This window comes from Armigeres subalbatus, chromosome 1, assembly GCF_024139115.2.
Source record: "Armigeres subalbatus isolate Guangzhou_Male chromosome 1, GZ_Asu_2, whole genome shotgun sequence".
NCBI classification, from domain to species: Eukaryota; Metazoa; Arthropoda; class Insecta; order Diptera; family Culicidae; genus Armigeres; species Armigeres subalbatus.
The window spans coordinates 206,320,709-206,339,819 of record NC_085139.1 but is presented as its reverse complement, the minus strand read 5'-3'; the positions used below and the strand labels follow the sequence as shown (position 1 = coordinate 206,339,819).

Genomic DNA, 19,111 nt, shown 5'->3' with positions numbered 1-19,111 from the left:
GGCTGAAGTACACGCGCGCGTTAACTATTGTACAAGCTGGCTGCAAGTGTGCGGCGCAGTGCTGAGATTTTGTCGGTGTGAGTGCCAGGCACTCTGTGAGTGGAAAAAGTACCGAATCATCGTCACCTTGTTCGTCTCGTCGGCACCCTTCGTCGCTCCCGAGGGTAGACTATATGCGAGGATTATACCTACCGTGTGCGGGAACGAGAGGTGCGAAGGTCATCGGCGACTGATGGGAAGCAGATGGAAAGGGACAGCCTCATCGCTGCGAGCGAGATTGTAGTGTTTTTTTTAGGAAAATAAAATAAAATCAAAAACTGATCTCAGTTGAAATTCGTCTGCCGGATGAGAAGGGAAAAACGTACAATCTGTAACCTATAATTATAAGTTTTTTCTTCGTTTCGCGTTCAGTTGGGCTTTCGAAGGCAGATCGGCGGCAGGCGCACTACGCTACGACGACGTGCCTTGGCTGTGGAGAGACTGGAAGTGCAATCGGTCTGAAGAAGAGAGCGCTCGTCTGCGAGCGTGTGTATGTGCGTACGTGTGAATGTGTGTAGCGTATTCGGGTGCGCTTCGGCTCGCAGCAGTAAACAGCATTGCGCGATAGTGTGCGAATCGATTTTCGGGGGCTTTCGCGCCGCGGCATATATCCTCGCCTCTCTCTCGCTCGCGCCTCTCTACTGCGCCCGAGCCATACCCTCGTGTCCGTTTTTTCCGCACGCCCCGCGCACCGTTCCCACACCAGGATCTAATGAACGCCAGTGAGAAGAGGACTTAATAATAGTGTTTAGAGTTTAATTTCTGCTTCTCTCATCAAGAGCATCTCGGCAGCCGTAGCAAGCAGCAGCAACAGCAGCAGCTACAACAACTCGCGGATGCTGGAATAACCGCGACCGACCGTCCAAGGTATCCAATTTTGGTGGGTCTCTGCGAAGAAAAATTGAACACCGCGCGCGCCAATCTGCGGACCAACGGCGCTCGGGCGGACAGACGGACGGAGTCGATTATCCGGCCCCGGGTAGAATTACATAGTGTTAATCCCCTTTCGAACGGATTTTGGCGTGTTTTACGTGCCCGCGATCCGGCAGAAGAGTGCCCTTTGTTTTACGCCCTCTGCTGCTTCGGAACCAGTGTTGTTTGTGCGTTTTTGACCATCGTGTGAACAGATTCTGACCCACTGTCTGCCGCTGCAAAGTGTGTATCGGGAAAATGTGCTGCGTGGAAGAAGCATCCATCCGTCGTAATTAATGAGATTAAATGAGCAATCGTGTGCGGATTAAAGTGATTGTTAAAGCCGTTTTGAGTCTTGGGCTGAGTGCGTCGGGTGATGAACAACGATTGACCTGATTGCGAGAACGTTACGCACGGCAGCCGAAGAAAGTGTGTTGATCCAGGGGTTCCAGGGATAACCGGGAATTGGAAGCAAATCGCGGCCGGAAGCGCAGAACATTTCCTCTCTCGGAGCAGAGGGGAGTTCCGTGTGAGCCCTCAAGATGATGGCCTCACCGAGTTTCATGACCCAGTATCATAACCATCATCAGTGGAACAATAGCAGCCATCAGACACAGGTTAGTATGGATGGGCAGTATGGGTAGTCGAGGAACGGTAAAGTTTGGCGGCTGCATCGACTAACTGTCGTTGCAAATGGTTGTCGTCGAAATGCTCGGGACAGTCTGTTGTATTTGAGGGCGGAAAAATCCAATCAGGGGGATTAGCTGGGGTGTACCTGGCGGAATTTGTGTGTACCTCCGGAGTCCGTTTGAGGGTGACACCTGTGCTGTGTGGAGTTGATCCTTCGAAGTTATGAATGAAAACGACCGTTAGGATTTTTATGGGCTGTGTAAAGATCTGCCTACCTACTTGTTAATGGTTGGTGTCTTTCGGTAGCCTGAACTTGATTGGAAATTTACAAACTTTGCAGGAGGATTAGGAGTGTGTTGACGATCCCACACTGAAAATATTCCACACGATTAAATAATATTCTTTTCCACGTGAATCTAACGTGTTTCAACAGGCCTTATTTTCATCACTGAACCACGTTGATTTCACAAGAAATAAACTAAAATCAACAGTACTTGAAAAAACTGTTTATTACAACGTGTTTTGAACATGATTCTATGTAGCTGTCATTGAAGATGGCAGTAACATGGCGGCTATCGAATGTCTGCTGGAAGTCAGAATGAAGTTGATTACTACGGTATCAAGTTTTTCGTGATAGCGTCGGTTATTTAATGATTTCATTCAAGGTTATACTTCATTAGTTTATCTACAAAATGGTAAGTTTACACTAGAAGCCTATTCTGAAACGGAATAATGTATAAATATTTTTTTTAGATGAACTTCAAAATTGAAAATGATCAAGGGCGTCCACTTGTGTTTTCTTGCTTCTGTGGGCTACATCGAGCAGAACATATCCAGGCTGGAAAAAATCAGCAAACCCTGGAAGCTTTCATCCCGGATCCATCAACCACCAGAGATAGTTCATTATATATACATTTTATATTATGTACTATAAATTATGTATAAAAAAAAATGTATTAAAATATCTGAAAATCAAACAACTTTGCTTCTTTATGATTCAAATCTATGAATAAAACGGCGCCAATATGCATTTCGACGTTATGCCACAACAGCATTTCCTTGCAATCTAACGTGTTTTTCATATCAATTTTCACTGTTGGTCAATTGTATCGAACGAATCATGTTTTGACACATGGGACTGGATTTACACGTTATTTTGCCATGCTTTTCAACTAGTGAAAATTCACATGTAAAACTATTAGCATGAGCGTGTAGAATATTGTCAGTGCATTTATAGCCACATTATGGGTTTTTCAAAACTGATCTATTTACTTCGTGCAATTATTGTCTGAGGTAGAGATCTCATTTCATTTCTATCAGATCGTAATTGTTTCAATACCATTTTTGAGTGTTTTAGTATTGGACATTGACTATCTGTTCAAAACGTTAGATCTACCTGATTAAAACCTAGATTAAAACTAATGACGTTTGTTTTCAGGAAATAAACTCAAGGTATTTCAATCGTCATTAAAGATGCGAATCAGCCCAAAGCTGAACACATAATAAAGAAGATAAATACAAGTCATTGACATTTCTAATGAAAACTGTATTTTTCAACAAGCTTCTCTGCTTTAAAATTAAACCCAAATGTTCAGAGTAACTTTCAAAAAGCAACCTAAATGTCCAAACTAATGAATCAATAAACATGTTTTTGAAAAAGTCGGTTTTGACTATTGGATACTTGGCAATAACAAATTATTCGATATTTCAAATATTCAACCAAAAGCATGAAAGTTAACAAGAGTCGCTTGGTTTGTCTGACATTGCTTTCCATCTTGCGAATTGTGTAAACATAGCCTTGAATTACCTGACAATTGACCTTTCCCGTCAAACAATTTATCTCGTTTTATTATCTCAGTCGATTCTTTGGCTTATTTAAGGTCAACTTTCCCAAAGAACCCATATTTTTTGAAGCCTCTAACTATTATTTTTAAAATCGAAAACAAAAAAGTGATGCACGTGTCAAATTCACCCGATGTTCGTTCAAAATCGGGCCAATCTAAAAAAAACAACACTTGTTCTATTTTTGTTTTAAATTTTAAAAATACTTAGAGGCATAAAAAATATGGGTTCTTTGGGAAAGTTAACCTTAAATAAGCCAAAGAATCGATTGAGAGAATAAAATGTTTTGACGGGAAAGGTCAATAATGCTACGTTTTGACAAGACAAGTGAATTGAACAACTCAGTTGAATTCAATTGACTTGCCAAAAGTTGAACATATTCTTTTCGTTCAATTGAGTTGAACGAAGGTGTTCCATCCTTCAATTCAAGCGACTTGTTCAATTCACTTGCCTTGTCTAAACTTAGGATTACTCCGAAATTACTTTTTTTTTCTATTTCTCCTGTCGTGTCATCGAGAATATAAATCTGCTCTTTTTAACCACCAAGCTGGGATTCTAAATTCTAAAATATTGAAAGCACTAGATTAATTTTTTAGTCCTATTGGCAATTTAAAGTGAGGTTAGGTTTCAAAAAATTTCAAAACTGAAATCAATATTTACGCTTTCTTATCACTTCAATTGACCTTTCCCGTCAAAAATTGTATCTCGTTTTATTGCCTCAGTCGATTCTTTGGCTTATTTAAGGTCAACTTTCCCAAAGAACCCATCTTTTTAGAAGCCTCTAACTATTATTTTTAAAATCGAAAACAAAAATTGAAAAAGTGCTGTTTTTTTAAAGATTGGCCCGATTTTGAACGAACATTGGGTGAATTTTTCAGGAATTTTTATTGATTAGATATCGTAGAAAGAGGATCCTAATTCTAAGATTACATAAGCGGTGTCGACTTTCAATTCAAAAATTATTTATGAATACGCACAGCAAGTCGGAATATCTCCTTATTTCGTAGGAAAAATATTGTACGCATAAAAAAATCAACTCCTCCGCTTATTTTAGTCGCAACGAAAAATAGGCGCCAGATAGTCGCCTAAGAAAAACATACCTGAAGAAAAAAGCTACTTTGATATTTTTGAAAATTTAGCCGCCACGTGGTGGGTTATGGCGATGAATGCTTTGATAGCACGTGCTTTTTGTTCTGCTGAGAAATTTTACACATCTATGAGAGTATTGGAAAATGATAACAGAAGTTGTCATTTTGTTGCAAGGCACAATTAAAAAAAAATCAAAGATTACCTTTCTACTTTTATTAAACCAAGATCTTGGAGATGGATCAGTTCCCCCTCAATATTTTTAAACATGATTTTTGACTGCACTCCAAAAATCGATTGTGTATCAATAAAAACAACCATTTACAGACTGTCACACATCAGTAAATCATCATTTCACTTTTATGCATTACAAACTACGTCCACCGTTAATCCGTCAGAATCAAAGAATCAAAATCCGTACAGCTATTTTTGAACTGAATATTTGAATGAATTGACTATTCTACCGCTGTGAATAGTTCAATACGCACCTTGAAAAGTGATCCCTTTGATTTACATTTCGTAGATCTTATTTAGTTCACTGCAATCTTTAATCATTTTTCACGGCGAATATGCAAACGAATGGCACCTGAAAATCCGCGTTTGCTGGGTGGCGACTTGTTTTTTTTTAATTTTTGTTATTTTAATTTCCAAGCCTACTTTTCATTTCAATGGCCAAAAAGCTTACTGTCAAGTATATGAACAGGATAAAATGAATTATTCATAAATTAATTACTTTAAACCCCCTTTAATTTATTGTTATGATATGAGGTGGACGGATTTCGGTCCCTCACGGTAGTGTCATTTTTTTAGAATAAAATATGGTGAAATGCATTCATAGACTTAACTTTCAATAGTGAATACAAACTGTAGAAAAGTCCTATGGTCCTAATTCCAAACAGCTGAAAACGAATTTCATTCCGTAGATATCATTTTTTAAACTTCTTTGTTTTCGATACTGAAGCAGGGGTACACTTTACAAGTTTGAAAAATGAGCGCGTCACAATAATGTTAGTTTTGGGGAACCGAAAGACTCGCGGTTTGGTTGAGCTTGTAACAATTAAATTCTTTCAATCATTTGAAGGTACGGACACGTTGGATGTTCTATTAGATTCGGTCACATATTTACTATACAGTTATATACAGTTCTATTCCCTTTTTAAATAAAAGAGCAGCGGATTTCTTTTCGGTTTATAATCTCATAACGATAAAAAATAATGAAAACTTTCATTTTGAGGTGATAAACCGCAGAGAAATCCGTTGCCTGGCACTTTAAGTCGACGAAGAGAATCCTCTCTTGCGACATTCGCCCTTTCACCAAAATAGAGCTTGAAATATGATTCCCCAACGAAATTGTCCACCTTATCGTTAGCGCAATTATGATCTGAAACTGTTAAAACCATGTCTCGAGCCGCTGTTTCGCCTGAATTCATGGTTCTTTAAAAATGGGGTTCGTCCAATAGTTTTTTTTTAAATTCCGGATATCACTACTTCTATTCCAAGATTTCGGTGTTTTATTAACGGACTCGGGACTCGTCAAGTCATCTTCGGGTTCTCAACATTATCCAGCAATCACTAACCTTATTGGACATTAGAGTGGGGCGTCATGGTCATTTTTTCAAATCAATGGTTTTTCGAAGCCATTCTGGGTCCTGAACAACTGTGCAGAATTTGGGACCGATTGGTTGCTTCCTCGCTTTCCGCATCGCGTTTGAAGTTTGTATGGAAATTAGTATGGAAGAACGTATATTTTTGCATTTCTACTACTAGAGGTTTCAGTTCATCGTAAACCAAGTGGCACATTGCGTTAAAGTATAACCCAAAGGATGCCGGAAAACTTTGCTGAAGAAGGCACGTTGCTGGAACGTCCACGAAAAAGTTATAGCGCTTCGAAGATTGAGTGTTCAAACCATATGCAAAAAATCGTTTATTCTGCCAGCACTGCCGAACTACGTAGACCAATAATTTAACTGAGTGTTATTTCAAAATAATTGATCTTATAGGGCTTTAGAGCTAATGGGAGCTATCCGGAAGCATTTCACAAAGAAAAAAATCCGACTAGAAGAAAGATGGGTTTTGCCCTTCGATATCCATAGGTCGTCCGGTAGTGCTGGCAGAAACATTGATTTCTTGCATATGGTTTGCACAATCAATTTTCGAAACGTAATAACATTTTTTGTAGACCTTCCAGCTACGTACCTTCTTCGGCAAAGTCTTTCGGCATCTTCCAGACTATATGCTAACGTATTGAGTCACGCGATTGATGATAAATTGAAGCCGCTAATAGCAAAAACGTAAAAAAGTACGATTTCCCATACTAATCTCCATGTAAATTTACAACGCGATGCGGCATGCGAGGTCGTAACCAATCGAGCCCATATTTTGCACAGTTGATTGGGGTCCCAAAACGATTCAGAAAAACCTTGATCTCACTTGATCGGACGAAGTTTGCGTTTTTCCATACAACTGCGCCCCACTCTATTGGACATGGTCATAAATAAAATTTCGTTCGCTCTGGCTGCTTACTGAATACATTCTATTCAATGGAGTATCCAATTTTCACCATCTACCGTTTCTTGCTTATAGATTATGTTCTGATGTGCAGAATTCTTTGAATCTATCTTCAAAACCCACTGAATGGATTAAGGTATGAGTACATTTTGATGTATCCTTATTTTGGTCAAGTTATTTTTCAATTTTTAGCATCTTTAATCTGTAAAAAATAGACAATAAATTTGCATTGCACTATAATGTAATCTTTTGTAACTTGTAATGCTGCTGTGTACAAAATTTTGGAAATATTTTAATACGATTAAATATTACGAGTACGACAGACAATCTCAACAAGTGAGTTTTAGAAATCAGTCAAAATAGCGAAGCAAATTTGCACTGTTAATCGTTAAAAATGACGTTGCTTTACCATTTCATCTCATAGTGCATAGCCAAAAAAAAATCCAATTTTTCTTATTTATCAGTTTGTCTTGCGTGAACGGAGTTGGATGTAGTCTACTGTTTTCCATGCCTTATTTATCTTTGAAAATTTCGTAGAGATTTCGTAAGTGTTTTTTTTTGTCTCAATCCTAGAAATTTTGTAAATTTAGATAATGCCTCTAGCTTTTAACCAAAGGGCTTTTTTCGTAAATAACTGCAGATACACGTTGAAATAGCGGTTAAATAGTAAACATTTAGGCTGGCTACTGGAATAATGATTGAAATGACGATTTTTTAGAACAAAACATCGAAATAATATTTCTATCAAATTCTTCGTATAATGTTTTCTTATGGACAATGTGAGGGGTTTTATTAATGTCCTGGAATTATCTGCAATAGTTAGTACTAACAGTGTGGAGGATCTCTACATAAAGGCGATTTTCCCTACGTTAAAAAACCATGCATCCAGTTTAGGATCCCAGTACTTTTTCCAATGTACTTGAAATACCTTATTTCATATTTCACATATTCCTGTGGAGTTTCACAGGTTTCTGGACAACAGTGCCTAATTTTACATAATTTCGGTAATTTTAACAGTTGTACAATGTTGTACAAATCACACAACATCCGTGGAATAATTACAGAACAGTTCTACTGTTGAGAATTCAGGGAAATACGCAGTGTGATATGATTTAGTTTCATTTTATAACTTGAAGAATTATTTTCGAAGAAAGATACACATTTGTTACGCAAAGTTATGCACAGAGAGCAATCTCTGAACAGTACAAATTGTGTTTTGTGCACATACAGGGACACTAAATGTTTGTTTGTTTCGTGAGGTCCTGGTGATCTCAATAAATAAAAACATTTGTATTACAGTTGACGTTAAAAACAAACTAACGGTACAAGCTTTCTCAACCAAAATCAAAATAATTTGGAACATTCCAATTTTTTTTACCAAAAGTAGGATAGAATAAGTTTATTCGAACATGGAAGATTATCAAAATGTCACGGATATTCTGTCGATTCCGCTAAATACTCCACTCTAACTTTCATCTACTCAGTAACTGAAAACTTGTTTTTCCATCTTTTTCTCTCTAACGGAAATTTTACTCAATTTCCGTCAAAAGAAGCGGGACTACTCATAGTTTTGAGTAATCCTGCTTTTGTTGGAAATTGCGTTAAATTTCTGTGGGAAAAAGGGAGGGCATGTAAAGTTCATATTTGTTGAAACTTTTGTTATTTAATTTATTTCGTTATTTCGAGGTCAGGGTTCCATGAGGAAAGCATTGTGAAACCCAAAAAAAAAACTCTTTTTCGTGCCACCCAAAATACTATTCTCAATTTAACTTATTTTTCTTTTAAATTAGTTTGATATCGTTATGCGCAGAGACATTGTAAACCGAAATAATATTTACGCATTTTTATCACTTCAATTGCGTGAAAAAGATTTAAAAAAAAAATCAAACATTTCTGATTGATGCTATATGCTTAGGATGCATATATCATCGTTGCAATGATTTACGAGAGCTTTTGACACTTGCTTCTGTTCGGTATAGCGCTCGACTTCTCTCTCTAGAATAATATCTTATCTCGGCCTTAATTCGCCTGCTTTGATTGCGCGTACATTGATGAGCGTTCACTGCAGTTTTTGACCGTCCGCCGATTATGTGCCGATATGAGCAAACAGATTCCGCAATATTACAGTGCGACATTAGGTCAGACTCTACATTCTTCTCCTTGCCAATAAAAAAACAAAATTCTATTTTTTATGATATAGTGTACTTTTTTAAGATATAGACGACGATACTTTTCAAGATTGTTAAGACCTATATCCAATAGGAACCTCAATGTGTGGTCCAAAAGCATACAGCATTTGCGTTACTTATCCAAAACGATTTGTCGAATGAAGTTGAAAGTGAATACACGTTTTCTTATCATGCGATAAAAATCAGGCATTTTTGCGCTACAGAACTTTTCTTGTCTCGTGTTTTCCGCGGACTCGTATTCTTGTTTGGCGCTTCGGTAATAATCAAACTCGCATCTTTTCGACTTGCGCTGCGAAACTTTTCCGGACTTGCATTTCTCCATCTAGCGCTACGGAACTTGTCCAGACTCGCATTCTTGTATGGCGCTTCAGTAAAAGCCGGACTCGCATCTTTTCAATTTGCGTTACGGAACTTTTCCGGACTCGCATTTTCCGCTCCGGAGTTTCTTGCTTTTCAGTCGCTTTAAAAAAAATGAACATCATTCTCACAAAAATATCTTACCGACTGCGCCAAATTGCAGAACCTTTACGAAATTGTTGAATATTTACGGGAGCTTTTGACACTTGCTTCTGTTCCGTATGGCGTTCGACTACTCTCTAGGATAATATTTTATCTCGGTTTTCGCCTGCTTCGATTGCGTGTACATTGATGAGCGTTTAGGGTAAATGATGTATCTTGGACAAGCGCAGGACATTCATTAGAAAATATATCGAGATTAAATAGTATAAAACAATTGAAAACCACTAGGTTCATCCAAATACATAACCTATGATTAGTATTGTGTCTCCATTGCCCAATTTTTGAGTAAATTACGTTTACTAGGTGTAAACTGTGATATACTGCGAACTGAAATATTTTCTTTTTGGACATCAAATATATAATTTCGACATGGAAAATGCATATATTTTGGACAGAGTCATTTTCTCATGATTAAAAAATGGCCACCTACAGATCTCAATGGTATGACTTACCTACACGTATCCACATTCATTTAAATGCATTTATTTGCTTAACTGACATAGATTAAACCAGAAATTAACATTGTTTCGCAATCTTATCGATATCATTGAAAACAGCCTGAAAGTTGGCAATTAATGGTTCATCCATGTACTGTACATGGGGTGACCAATAAATGTCTGATGCATAAAACATAACTTCAATTTGGTCACTCCTTTTTCATCCGTCTCAAGTTCATGTTAAGCGATTGGAATATGTTAGTATCTCAATTACAATCAAACTTTGGCCGCAGGACCTCAAGATTGCCGTTTGAACCAATTTAAACGTGTTTCAGGTGCATGTTACGAAGAGTTCTATAATGCATGTTCTCCTGCATACTGGCGTCCAGCAGGCACTTTGGTAGAAAGCTATACATTTTAGATAATTTTAAAGATAAATAATAGTTGATTTGTGAATTCTCATCAGGAGCCGCTAGAGTTGAGGTAAAAGTATGCAATGATCATACTTTCGATAAAAAATTTCCTACACATTATCTACAATTGATTGAAGAAGCTCAGGCTTGTCCAAAATATGTACATGTCCAAAATATATCATTTACCCTACTGCAGTTTTTTTTTCGTTAGCCGATTATGTGCCGATATGAGCAAACAGATTCCGTAATATTACAGTGCGACATTAGGTCAGACACTACACCATTAAGCAATTTTAAAAGAGAAAAGATGTGTAACGGTAATTTAGAGTAAGACGTTAAAATAAGCTTAATTAAAAGCCATTTTCAACCTAGTTATATCCTAGTTCTCTTCGAGTAGTGTAGGAACTGGTAAATAACAAAAAATCTTCGGATTTTTCTTTAACTTTATTAAAGAGACTTTCAGTCTAAGGCTGGCTCGTCTCGTAATCATCGGATCTGTTTAACATTTTTCCATAAAAAATTTGAGCAAAATCCTTTCATTTTCACTTAAATTTAACGATTTGCGATTCTTTCGCCACACGCGTGAGATTTTCGTTCAATCCGTTAAAGACAAAATAAACAACCATGCGTTCACCATTATTTTACATGAAATTGAATCAATTTATACCACCATTCAGGCATTTTATGCCAGGCCCCTTTTTATAACATATTTTAAATCTATATACATGAAAATGAATTTCTGTCTGTCTGAACCTTATAGACTCAAAAACTACTGAACCGATTGGCATGAAAATTTGTATGCATAGGTTTTTGGGGCCGGGGAAGGTTCTTAAGATGGTTCGAGGCCCCTCCCTCCTTTGAAAAGGGGGGCTCCCATACAAATGATACACAAATTTCTGCATAACACGAGATTTAATCAAGCAAATGGAACCAAATCTGGCATATGGAGGTTTTGGAAGGGAAGATATGGTTCTGTGATGGATCGAACCCCGCCCCCCTTCTGAAAATGGGGGCTCCCATTCAAATGAAACAGACATTTTGACACAACTCGATAACTAATCAGAGTGTAAATCGATTTCAGGCGAAACGAAGTTCGTCGGGTCCGCTAGTACAACGTATTTTAAATGCGATACCTGGAAAGTCACAAAACCTTGGTGGAAATAGGAGATCAATGTGAAAATGAGCTGATTTAATGGCTCTGATTTGAATGCTCACCGAGAAGGTTCGTTTATTTTTACAATAACAGTGAAATGCTTCATATCTGTCCCTCGAAATGACATTCTAACATCTTGTTAGAATGTCATTTCGTGGGACAGATATCAACAATAATATTGAGTTTGTTATTGAAAAGTAGTTATATAAAAATCGCCAAATATTTATCTATTATTGGATCTATTGTGTTGCGTTGCGAAGCGCTGCGCTTTCTTACCCCAACTGCTTATGGATTACTATTTGTTTTTATTTTAATTAATAAGTAACCCAATTGGAGGTCCATAATGACAAAGCATTAAAGGAAGGGGAGGAAATGATGATATGACATCAACTTTAAGACTCAACTTAAGACGCACTCATAAACGATAAGGAGTTGGATGGTTGGTGGTTCAGGAGTATCATCATAAGCAAGTGATATTACAGTCAACTCTCTACATCTCGATGTTCTATATCTCGATATCTCTCCCTCTCCCAGTTCCTTCAATCTACATACATATGGGCTTTCTACATCTCGATAACCTCCTTATCCCGTTATCTCTCTATCTCGATGTGTTCTGATCAAATTTTGCTCAGGATTCACTCTCCATATGTCGATATGTTCAAATTTTTAGGCTACTAGACCATCTTTGGACAATAACTAACACATCAACAACAAGAAACGACATTTCTCGCTTAACTTTTCAAAAGGACCTAAGTAACATTTTTTTCATGAATTAATTTGAGTACTGCAATCAAAAGCTTTCATTTTTTTATGTTGATTGCGCTATTCAAATTAAATCATGAAAAAAATGTTACTTAGGTCCTTTTGAAAAGTTAAGCGACATTTTTTTGTTGTCCTTTTTCATAGCAACGAGATTTTTTGGATCTAGTAGTCATTTTAATTTTCCTTCCATTTCCCGATCTCTCCCTATCTCGATGGTTCCTTCAATATCGAGCTGTGGAGAAGCGAATGTATAAGGTTGAATAGACGTTAGGAGTGACCTTGCTAAGTTTTTTTTAACTCCATTGTGATTTTCCTTGGATGAGGCGAAGCTATTATACTTGCCCTGGCTAATTAGCGTAGCGCCATTGTTCGATCTCTGGAACGAAAAAAGTAAAATATATCAAATGCCACATTCTCCTATATGTGTTTCCAATTAAATTCATTAACCCGTATGATTTTCGTAATAAGCCAGAACCAAATATGTGACCTGATCTCACGTCTTTAGAGACACTAAACTAACTAAACTAAACAAAAAAAAAACAAGGTACAAAAACTAGCTAAATTTGACCTTTGATGCGTTGCAGAATGCATTGAAACAAGATTTTCAGATTTGTTCACCTCGTGTTACTTGAGATTTGTGCCCCTAAAACGCGAAATGAGGTTTAGAACGACCCTTGTGGCATTCATTTCTGGATTCTACCGTGGCATTGTCTTCTACAAATTGCAGTAATTCTAGAATACCAGAGAAGGGGTTTGTAATTTTGCAGCGGAAAGCGACTGGTCATGGTTCCTAGTTGCATCAATGCCACATCAAATGTTGATGTTGCAATTCATAACGGAAAACAATCAACTTGGGCGATGAGGATTGGCATTCCCATTCATGTTTACAAAAAAATCATGTACAGAACCCTAATAATATCAAGTACGCAGTATATATCAAACATTATTGATAAATTTTATTCTAAAGCTTGTTACAGGTATCGTAAACAGTAGATAATTGGTTAAGAAGGGAATCCAAACGACATCATCAGTCAAATTAAGAATATTTATTCTCAAACGTTAGGAGTTTCCATGTTCAAAATCAACCTTGACAGAGTTAGCCCCAGCAGCACACATGTTCCACGTAGGTAACTGCAACTCACATGTAACTAGACTTGGTTACAATCAAGTTGCTGCAACCAGTTTTGCCTGACTTGTGCTGCTGGGCAAGCCAGAGTGGGCAAGCCAGAGTAAACGCGACGTGCGATGCGATACGACAGTGCATTTTGACAGCCTGTTGATAATATTTGTTATTCTATTACGTGATTCGCGTCGCGTAAAAAAACCGAACTTCCTATTTGTGAATTCACACACTAGTTGATCGGACCTTGTCGCAACAAGAAGCACTCTACCTTGGAGTGGATCGAATGACCTTCGGAATCTCCATTAGACTATGGTCGGTGATTTGAAAGATCTACATGGGCTTTAAATGGACATTATTTGTAGAGAATTGGTACCGTTTTGGCTCAAATCCCGAACATGACTTATATTCCGAAAACTGGCGTTTAGGCACCCTTAAACTAAAAATTCCATCGGTTTTCAGTTCTGAGGATCAAGATCACAAAATTTGTGATCATTTAATGAGTTCAAGATCCTATGGAGAGAAGTACACAAATAAAGCCAAAATGGCCATTTAAAAGCGAGTGTTCGGAATATGAGTCATGTTCAAAACGGTAGAATAGCGATTGGATCAAGTCATATCAAGAAAAAACAACTCTGGACCTATTCGGATCAAGATATATCAATTCATGAAGTGGGTCTATTGGTAGTTTGGTTACATTGGTTGAAGTGTTAAGGCCAATAAATTATTTACAATTTTGAAGTAGATCAATTGCCATCATTACTTAAATCCCTTGATGCACATTCTCGTTTTACCAGATTATATAGACCCAAAAGAAAAACACAAATTCAAAATATTATCGAGTCTTCAACGACTTTGCTTGATTTTTCCATCATACAAGTGTCTAACACTCAAAATCAAAAATGTCCCATTCCATGCGATCATTATGGTCCGTTTTTGAACCTCAAGTAGTTTGCTTGCATAAAGTGAGAAAATATATCTCAAATTTAAACACACTCCCTATTACTACTTCCGAGTATCTATTATTTATTTCGGAAATTAGTTAAACGGTTGATTACGGATGTAGTCCCCGAAGGAATTGTCTGTTAAAAGCTTGAATCTGAAACACTTTGAACCGGTGAATTTGAGAATACGCCAAGGTTTTTTTCACATTGTTTGATTTTAGCCGATTGAGACCTTCAGCATCGACTTAACTTATTACCCCACCTTCGACGGAACTGGCAAAGACGCTGCTTCGTTTTTCTTGTTTTAATTTATTTTTTTCATCACAGTTGACCATCGATTTTCAACTGTTCCACCTAAGTTCCGTGTAGACTCTTTTCGGCACAATAAAACTGTTTCCAATTTGCGTATTTGTAAATTTATTTTCACAATGATTTTTACATATATTAGAAAATAAACACAAATTCATAACTGTTTGATATTCAGGTGCCCGATTGTTTTGGAACGCTCTTCAAAGTGAAAAAGTCTTCGTAAAACTGCATCGGACAGTTAGTGACAGCGCTTGTCTGAAAGCAGATGCTTTTACATATTATCATATGGTCGGGGTTCAGCCAAACCGCACCAAGCGGCTTTTTGACTGAATTGTGATATTTTGCTCACAAAAGGAAAACGGAAAGCATTTCAAGTCAATTCATGCGTACATTTGTTATAGGAGATCCTGTGATTAGGTAAATCTGTTACACGGGGTCCTCCTTAGCCGTGCGGTAAGATGCGCGGCTATAAAGCAGAACCATGCTGAGGGTGGCTGGGTTCGATTCCCGGTGCCCGCTCTAGGTAATTTTCGGTTTGGAAATGGTCTCGACTTCCCTGGGCATAATAGTATCATCGTGTAAGCCTCATGATATACGAATGCTAAAATGGTAGCCTGGCTTAGAAACCTCGCAGTTAATAACTGTGAAAATGCTTAATGAACACTAATCTGCGAGGCGGCTCTGTCCCAGTGAGGTGATGTAACGCCAATAAGAAGAAGAAGAAGAAGAATCTGTTATACGAAAAGTTTGGTAAAAATGGAAATTTTTCATTGGTACTTGGTGTAATTTGGCTGAACCCCGGCCATGTTATCCTCTTTGCAAGTCCCGTCCCTGCTGACAACGAATTTGACTTCGCATTCGCATAAGTGTATTGGTCTACTGTTTGTCTAAGCACAGAAGTTTACGATAGCGTGAAAGATGTTTCTCAAATTTTTCATCGTCTCCTGTTAAACCATTGCCGTGGTCAGAATACTATATAGATATATATGTAGACATAGAAAGAATGTCCAATTCAATCCAAGGCCTCAGAGATCCCAGCTAACAATCCCACACAAACACCGGTAATGCCAATTTGAGAATTACAGAAGAAAATAATATAAGAACCAAGAAATGTTTCGGAAAGTCCGGAAGTTATTCAACATTTAGAGAAAGATTCCCGTTTTGTACTTTGTTATTTGAAATCCAACTTCCAGTAGAAATGGAAGCAGACAAAGAATAAGATTTTCTGGAAAACATAAAGCAAATTTGTTTACATTGCCAAACAGGTAATATCGATCAGGTATGCTTCCTGTTGGGTACCGCCCCAGGGTTGGGTACTTATGGTTTATGATTTAAAGCAACATTTAATCGTCGTCAGTGCACTTTCAACAATTGTCCTCTGGTGAAATTGTCACTCCTCCTGTTTCGATTTGTTTAGCAGTATACAGTTTATGAAGTACGCCTTATTTGAAGCAGAATCGACTTCAAACATAACATCATCATCATAATGCTGACTATGGTAAGCGTGCATAACGATTTGGGTTTTGTAACTTTCAGTGCTTCTCACCCAATCTTGCGCAACACCAAACCACATCACAATGTTCGCCTTTGTCTCAGTTCAACCCTTCGTGATCGGCGCCCATAAGGTTCGCACGTGAATCGAATCGACACCTCCGCCAGAACAATAATCAAACAAACACTAATCGTGGCCTCGTTTTAACTCTTTTCTCTCTATCTTCTATTTCAGCTGTCACCGCTCAACATCCTTCCGTATCAGTATCCCCCGCAGCCACCCTCCGTCAGCAGTCTCGGCTCGGTGGCATCGCTCGGTTCGGCGGGACTTTCTCCGACGCAATCGATCGCCTCCTCGAACGGTTCCGGTGTGGGCGGAGGCGGAGGAGGAACCGGTGCCGGTGCCAGCACCGCCAGTAGCAGCTTCAGTACGACCGGTGGAGGCGGTTCGAACGCCGCCAGTCCAGACACGGTGACCAGTGCCGCAGCAGCCGCCGCTGCCGTTGCCGCCACTTCCGCGTACGGTTTCGGCGCGATGGTCCAGCAGAGCCCTGCGACGGCGGCAGCGTTGGAAATGACCGCAAGGTGAGTTCACCCCCTCGAACTTGTAAAAACGCTAGATTGTAATGGTGAATTTTTTTTTGTTTCATCCACAGGTCGCAACAGATGCACTATCCATCGTATCAATACCCGGCGGCCAGTTACTACAATAACATGGCCGGCAATCCTTGGTTCGCACAAGAGTCGATGTACCAGGGATGGCACGGCGAAGCGTACGGGTTGAAACTGGAAGATTATTCACACCAAACACAGGCACAGCGCCGCTGTGCTCGTTGTACCTGCCCTAATTGTATCAACGAACTGTCGGGTCTGCCACCGGTGGTCGGTCCGGACGAGAAGGGGAAACGGCAGCACATCTGTCACATACCGGGGTGCGAGAAGATCTATGGCAAGACGAGTCACCTGAAGGCGCATCTTCGGTGGCATACCGGAGAGCGGCCATTTTTGTGTAAATGGTTGTTCTGCGGCAAGCGGTTCACGCGGTCGGATGAGCTGCAGAGGCATTTCCGTACGCATACGGGGGAAAAGCGATTCACGTGCAGTATTTGTAGTAAGAAGTTTATGAGGAGTGATCATTTGGCGAAGCACGTGAAGACGCATGAGAACAAAGCGAAGAAGATTGCGAAGAAAAGTGAAAAAGCGGAAGAGGCGAAAATGAAAAAAGAAGATACGAAGCTAGGAAAAGTGGAGTGCAGTGGGAAGCGTTTAGAAATTAGTGACAAAGGCGGACAATTGACGGTACCGAAGGTGAAGAAACTGAAGGGTAGTGAACATCAGGAAGACATTAATGCAAACATTAGAATGCCACAGATTAAGCAGGAGAAAGGGTACGAAAGTGTGAGCAAGACGATATTCTCGGGGATGGGAGACTATGGTCAGAGCGGGGGCTATCAGTCCACGGCCATGAATTACCACCACCCGTCGTACTTCCAGAGTGCATTTTTGCAGGAAGCGAGTAATCCGAGCAAAAACTTGTTCCATAATCCGTACTGCGATAGTGGCTTCCAGAGCCGATCGAATTTGTTCTCTACCTCGTTAAATAGTAGCAGCGGGTGCGACTCGCTTGATCGACGAAACAACAACAACGCTAGTAGTGAGGTTAGCAATAGTCTAGTGAAACTGGAAGAGTACACCAACAGCCACAGTCTACTGAACAACGACAACGGTGCCAGCGGCCACCAGCAGCGAAGTAGCTCCAACAACAACCTACTACCTCATTCGCAAGCTCAAGTGTACCACATCCCATCAGAGATCGCGTCCAATTATGCCGCCTATTCGAACGTGAAGTTAGGATCGGCTGCCTACCATCCCAGTCACCATCACCATCATCCCCACCACCCCCATCAGCATGCCAGCGGCAATAGCGGTAGCAGTAGTAGTGCGTACGGTGACGTTAATCCAGCGTCGCACGGTGGTTCATCCGTCAACGAATCAAACAACAATAACAATAACGGTACCTCCTCCGTGACGGCATCAACGGCGGCTTCGTCAGCCGCGGCCGCCACGTACAACATGATGATGAACAATTACACAATCCATCATCATCACCATCACCATCTCAGTCAGCAGCACCAGCAACAGCAGCAGCAGCAACACCAACAGGAGATCGAACTGTTCAAGTAACTGCGTAACTGTGAGTGTTAGGCATGGCGGCCGGGACGGCGGCGGCGGCTTCTATTGTTTTGCGCGCGCAATTTAGATACGAAGCGCCCTTTGTTGCCGTCCGTCGAAGCAACCTGTCAAAAATGTGAGATTTTTTGTGACGTTCCTTTTGTCCGTGGATCCAAGTAGGCTCGAACTGAACCGCACGGCATGCTTTGTTTTAAATACACACATTTCTCCTTTTATTAAGCTAAGCGAAATATCGCGCGATGAAAAATGTGTTTTTAGTTGGTTAGGAAATAAAGAAACTCCTCTCCCGAGTGCCAATACAAAAGCTTTAGATTTTGTTTTTTATATCTGTTGGAGAACCGAATGCGAAAAGAAACTGAAAACTATTAAATTATGTCATGATTTATTTATGTTCCTACAATTGTCAGCGGGCGAAAAGACGTGGAAAATAATATACTCACAAAAGAAAAAGGGTGGCTTGAGAAGCCACTTCGAGTGAAAGAAACAAAAAGCATGCGGATGCGAACCCATACACTCATGAACGTCATTAAAAGCGGTGAAATTAGCAATTGTAAAATATAATTA

At 39.3% G+C, this 19,111-nt stretch overlaps 1 protein-coding gene across 1 annotated transcript; it reads left to right on the top strand.

Moving 5' to 3' along the window:
- The first annotated feature begins 324 nt into the window (after window positions 1-324).
- On the top strand, window positions 325-18,750 carry LOC134205699 (transcription factor btd-like). The gene is made up of 3 exons (XM_062681228.1): window positions 325-1,568; window positions 16,590-16,939; window positions 17,011-18,750. The coding sequence occupies exons 1-3, from the start codon at window positions 1,494-1,496 to the stop codon at window positions 18,536-18,538; spliced, it is 1,953 nt and encodes a 650-aa protein (XP_062537212.1). The 5' UTR covers window positions 325-1,493; the 3' UTR covers window positions 18,539-18,750.
- The last annotated feature ends 361 nt before the right edge of the window (window positions 18,751-19,111 follow it).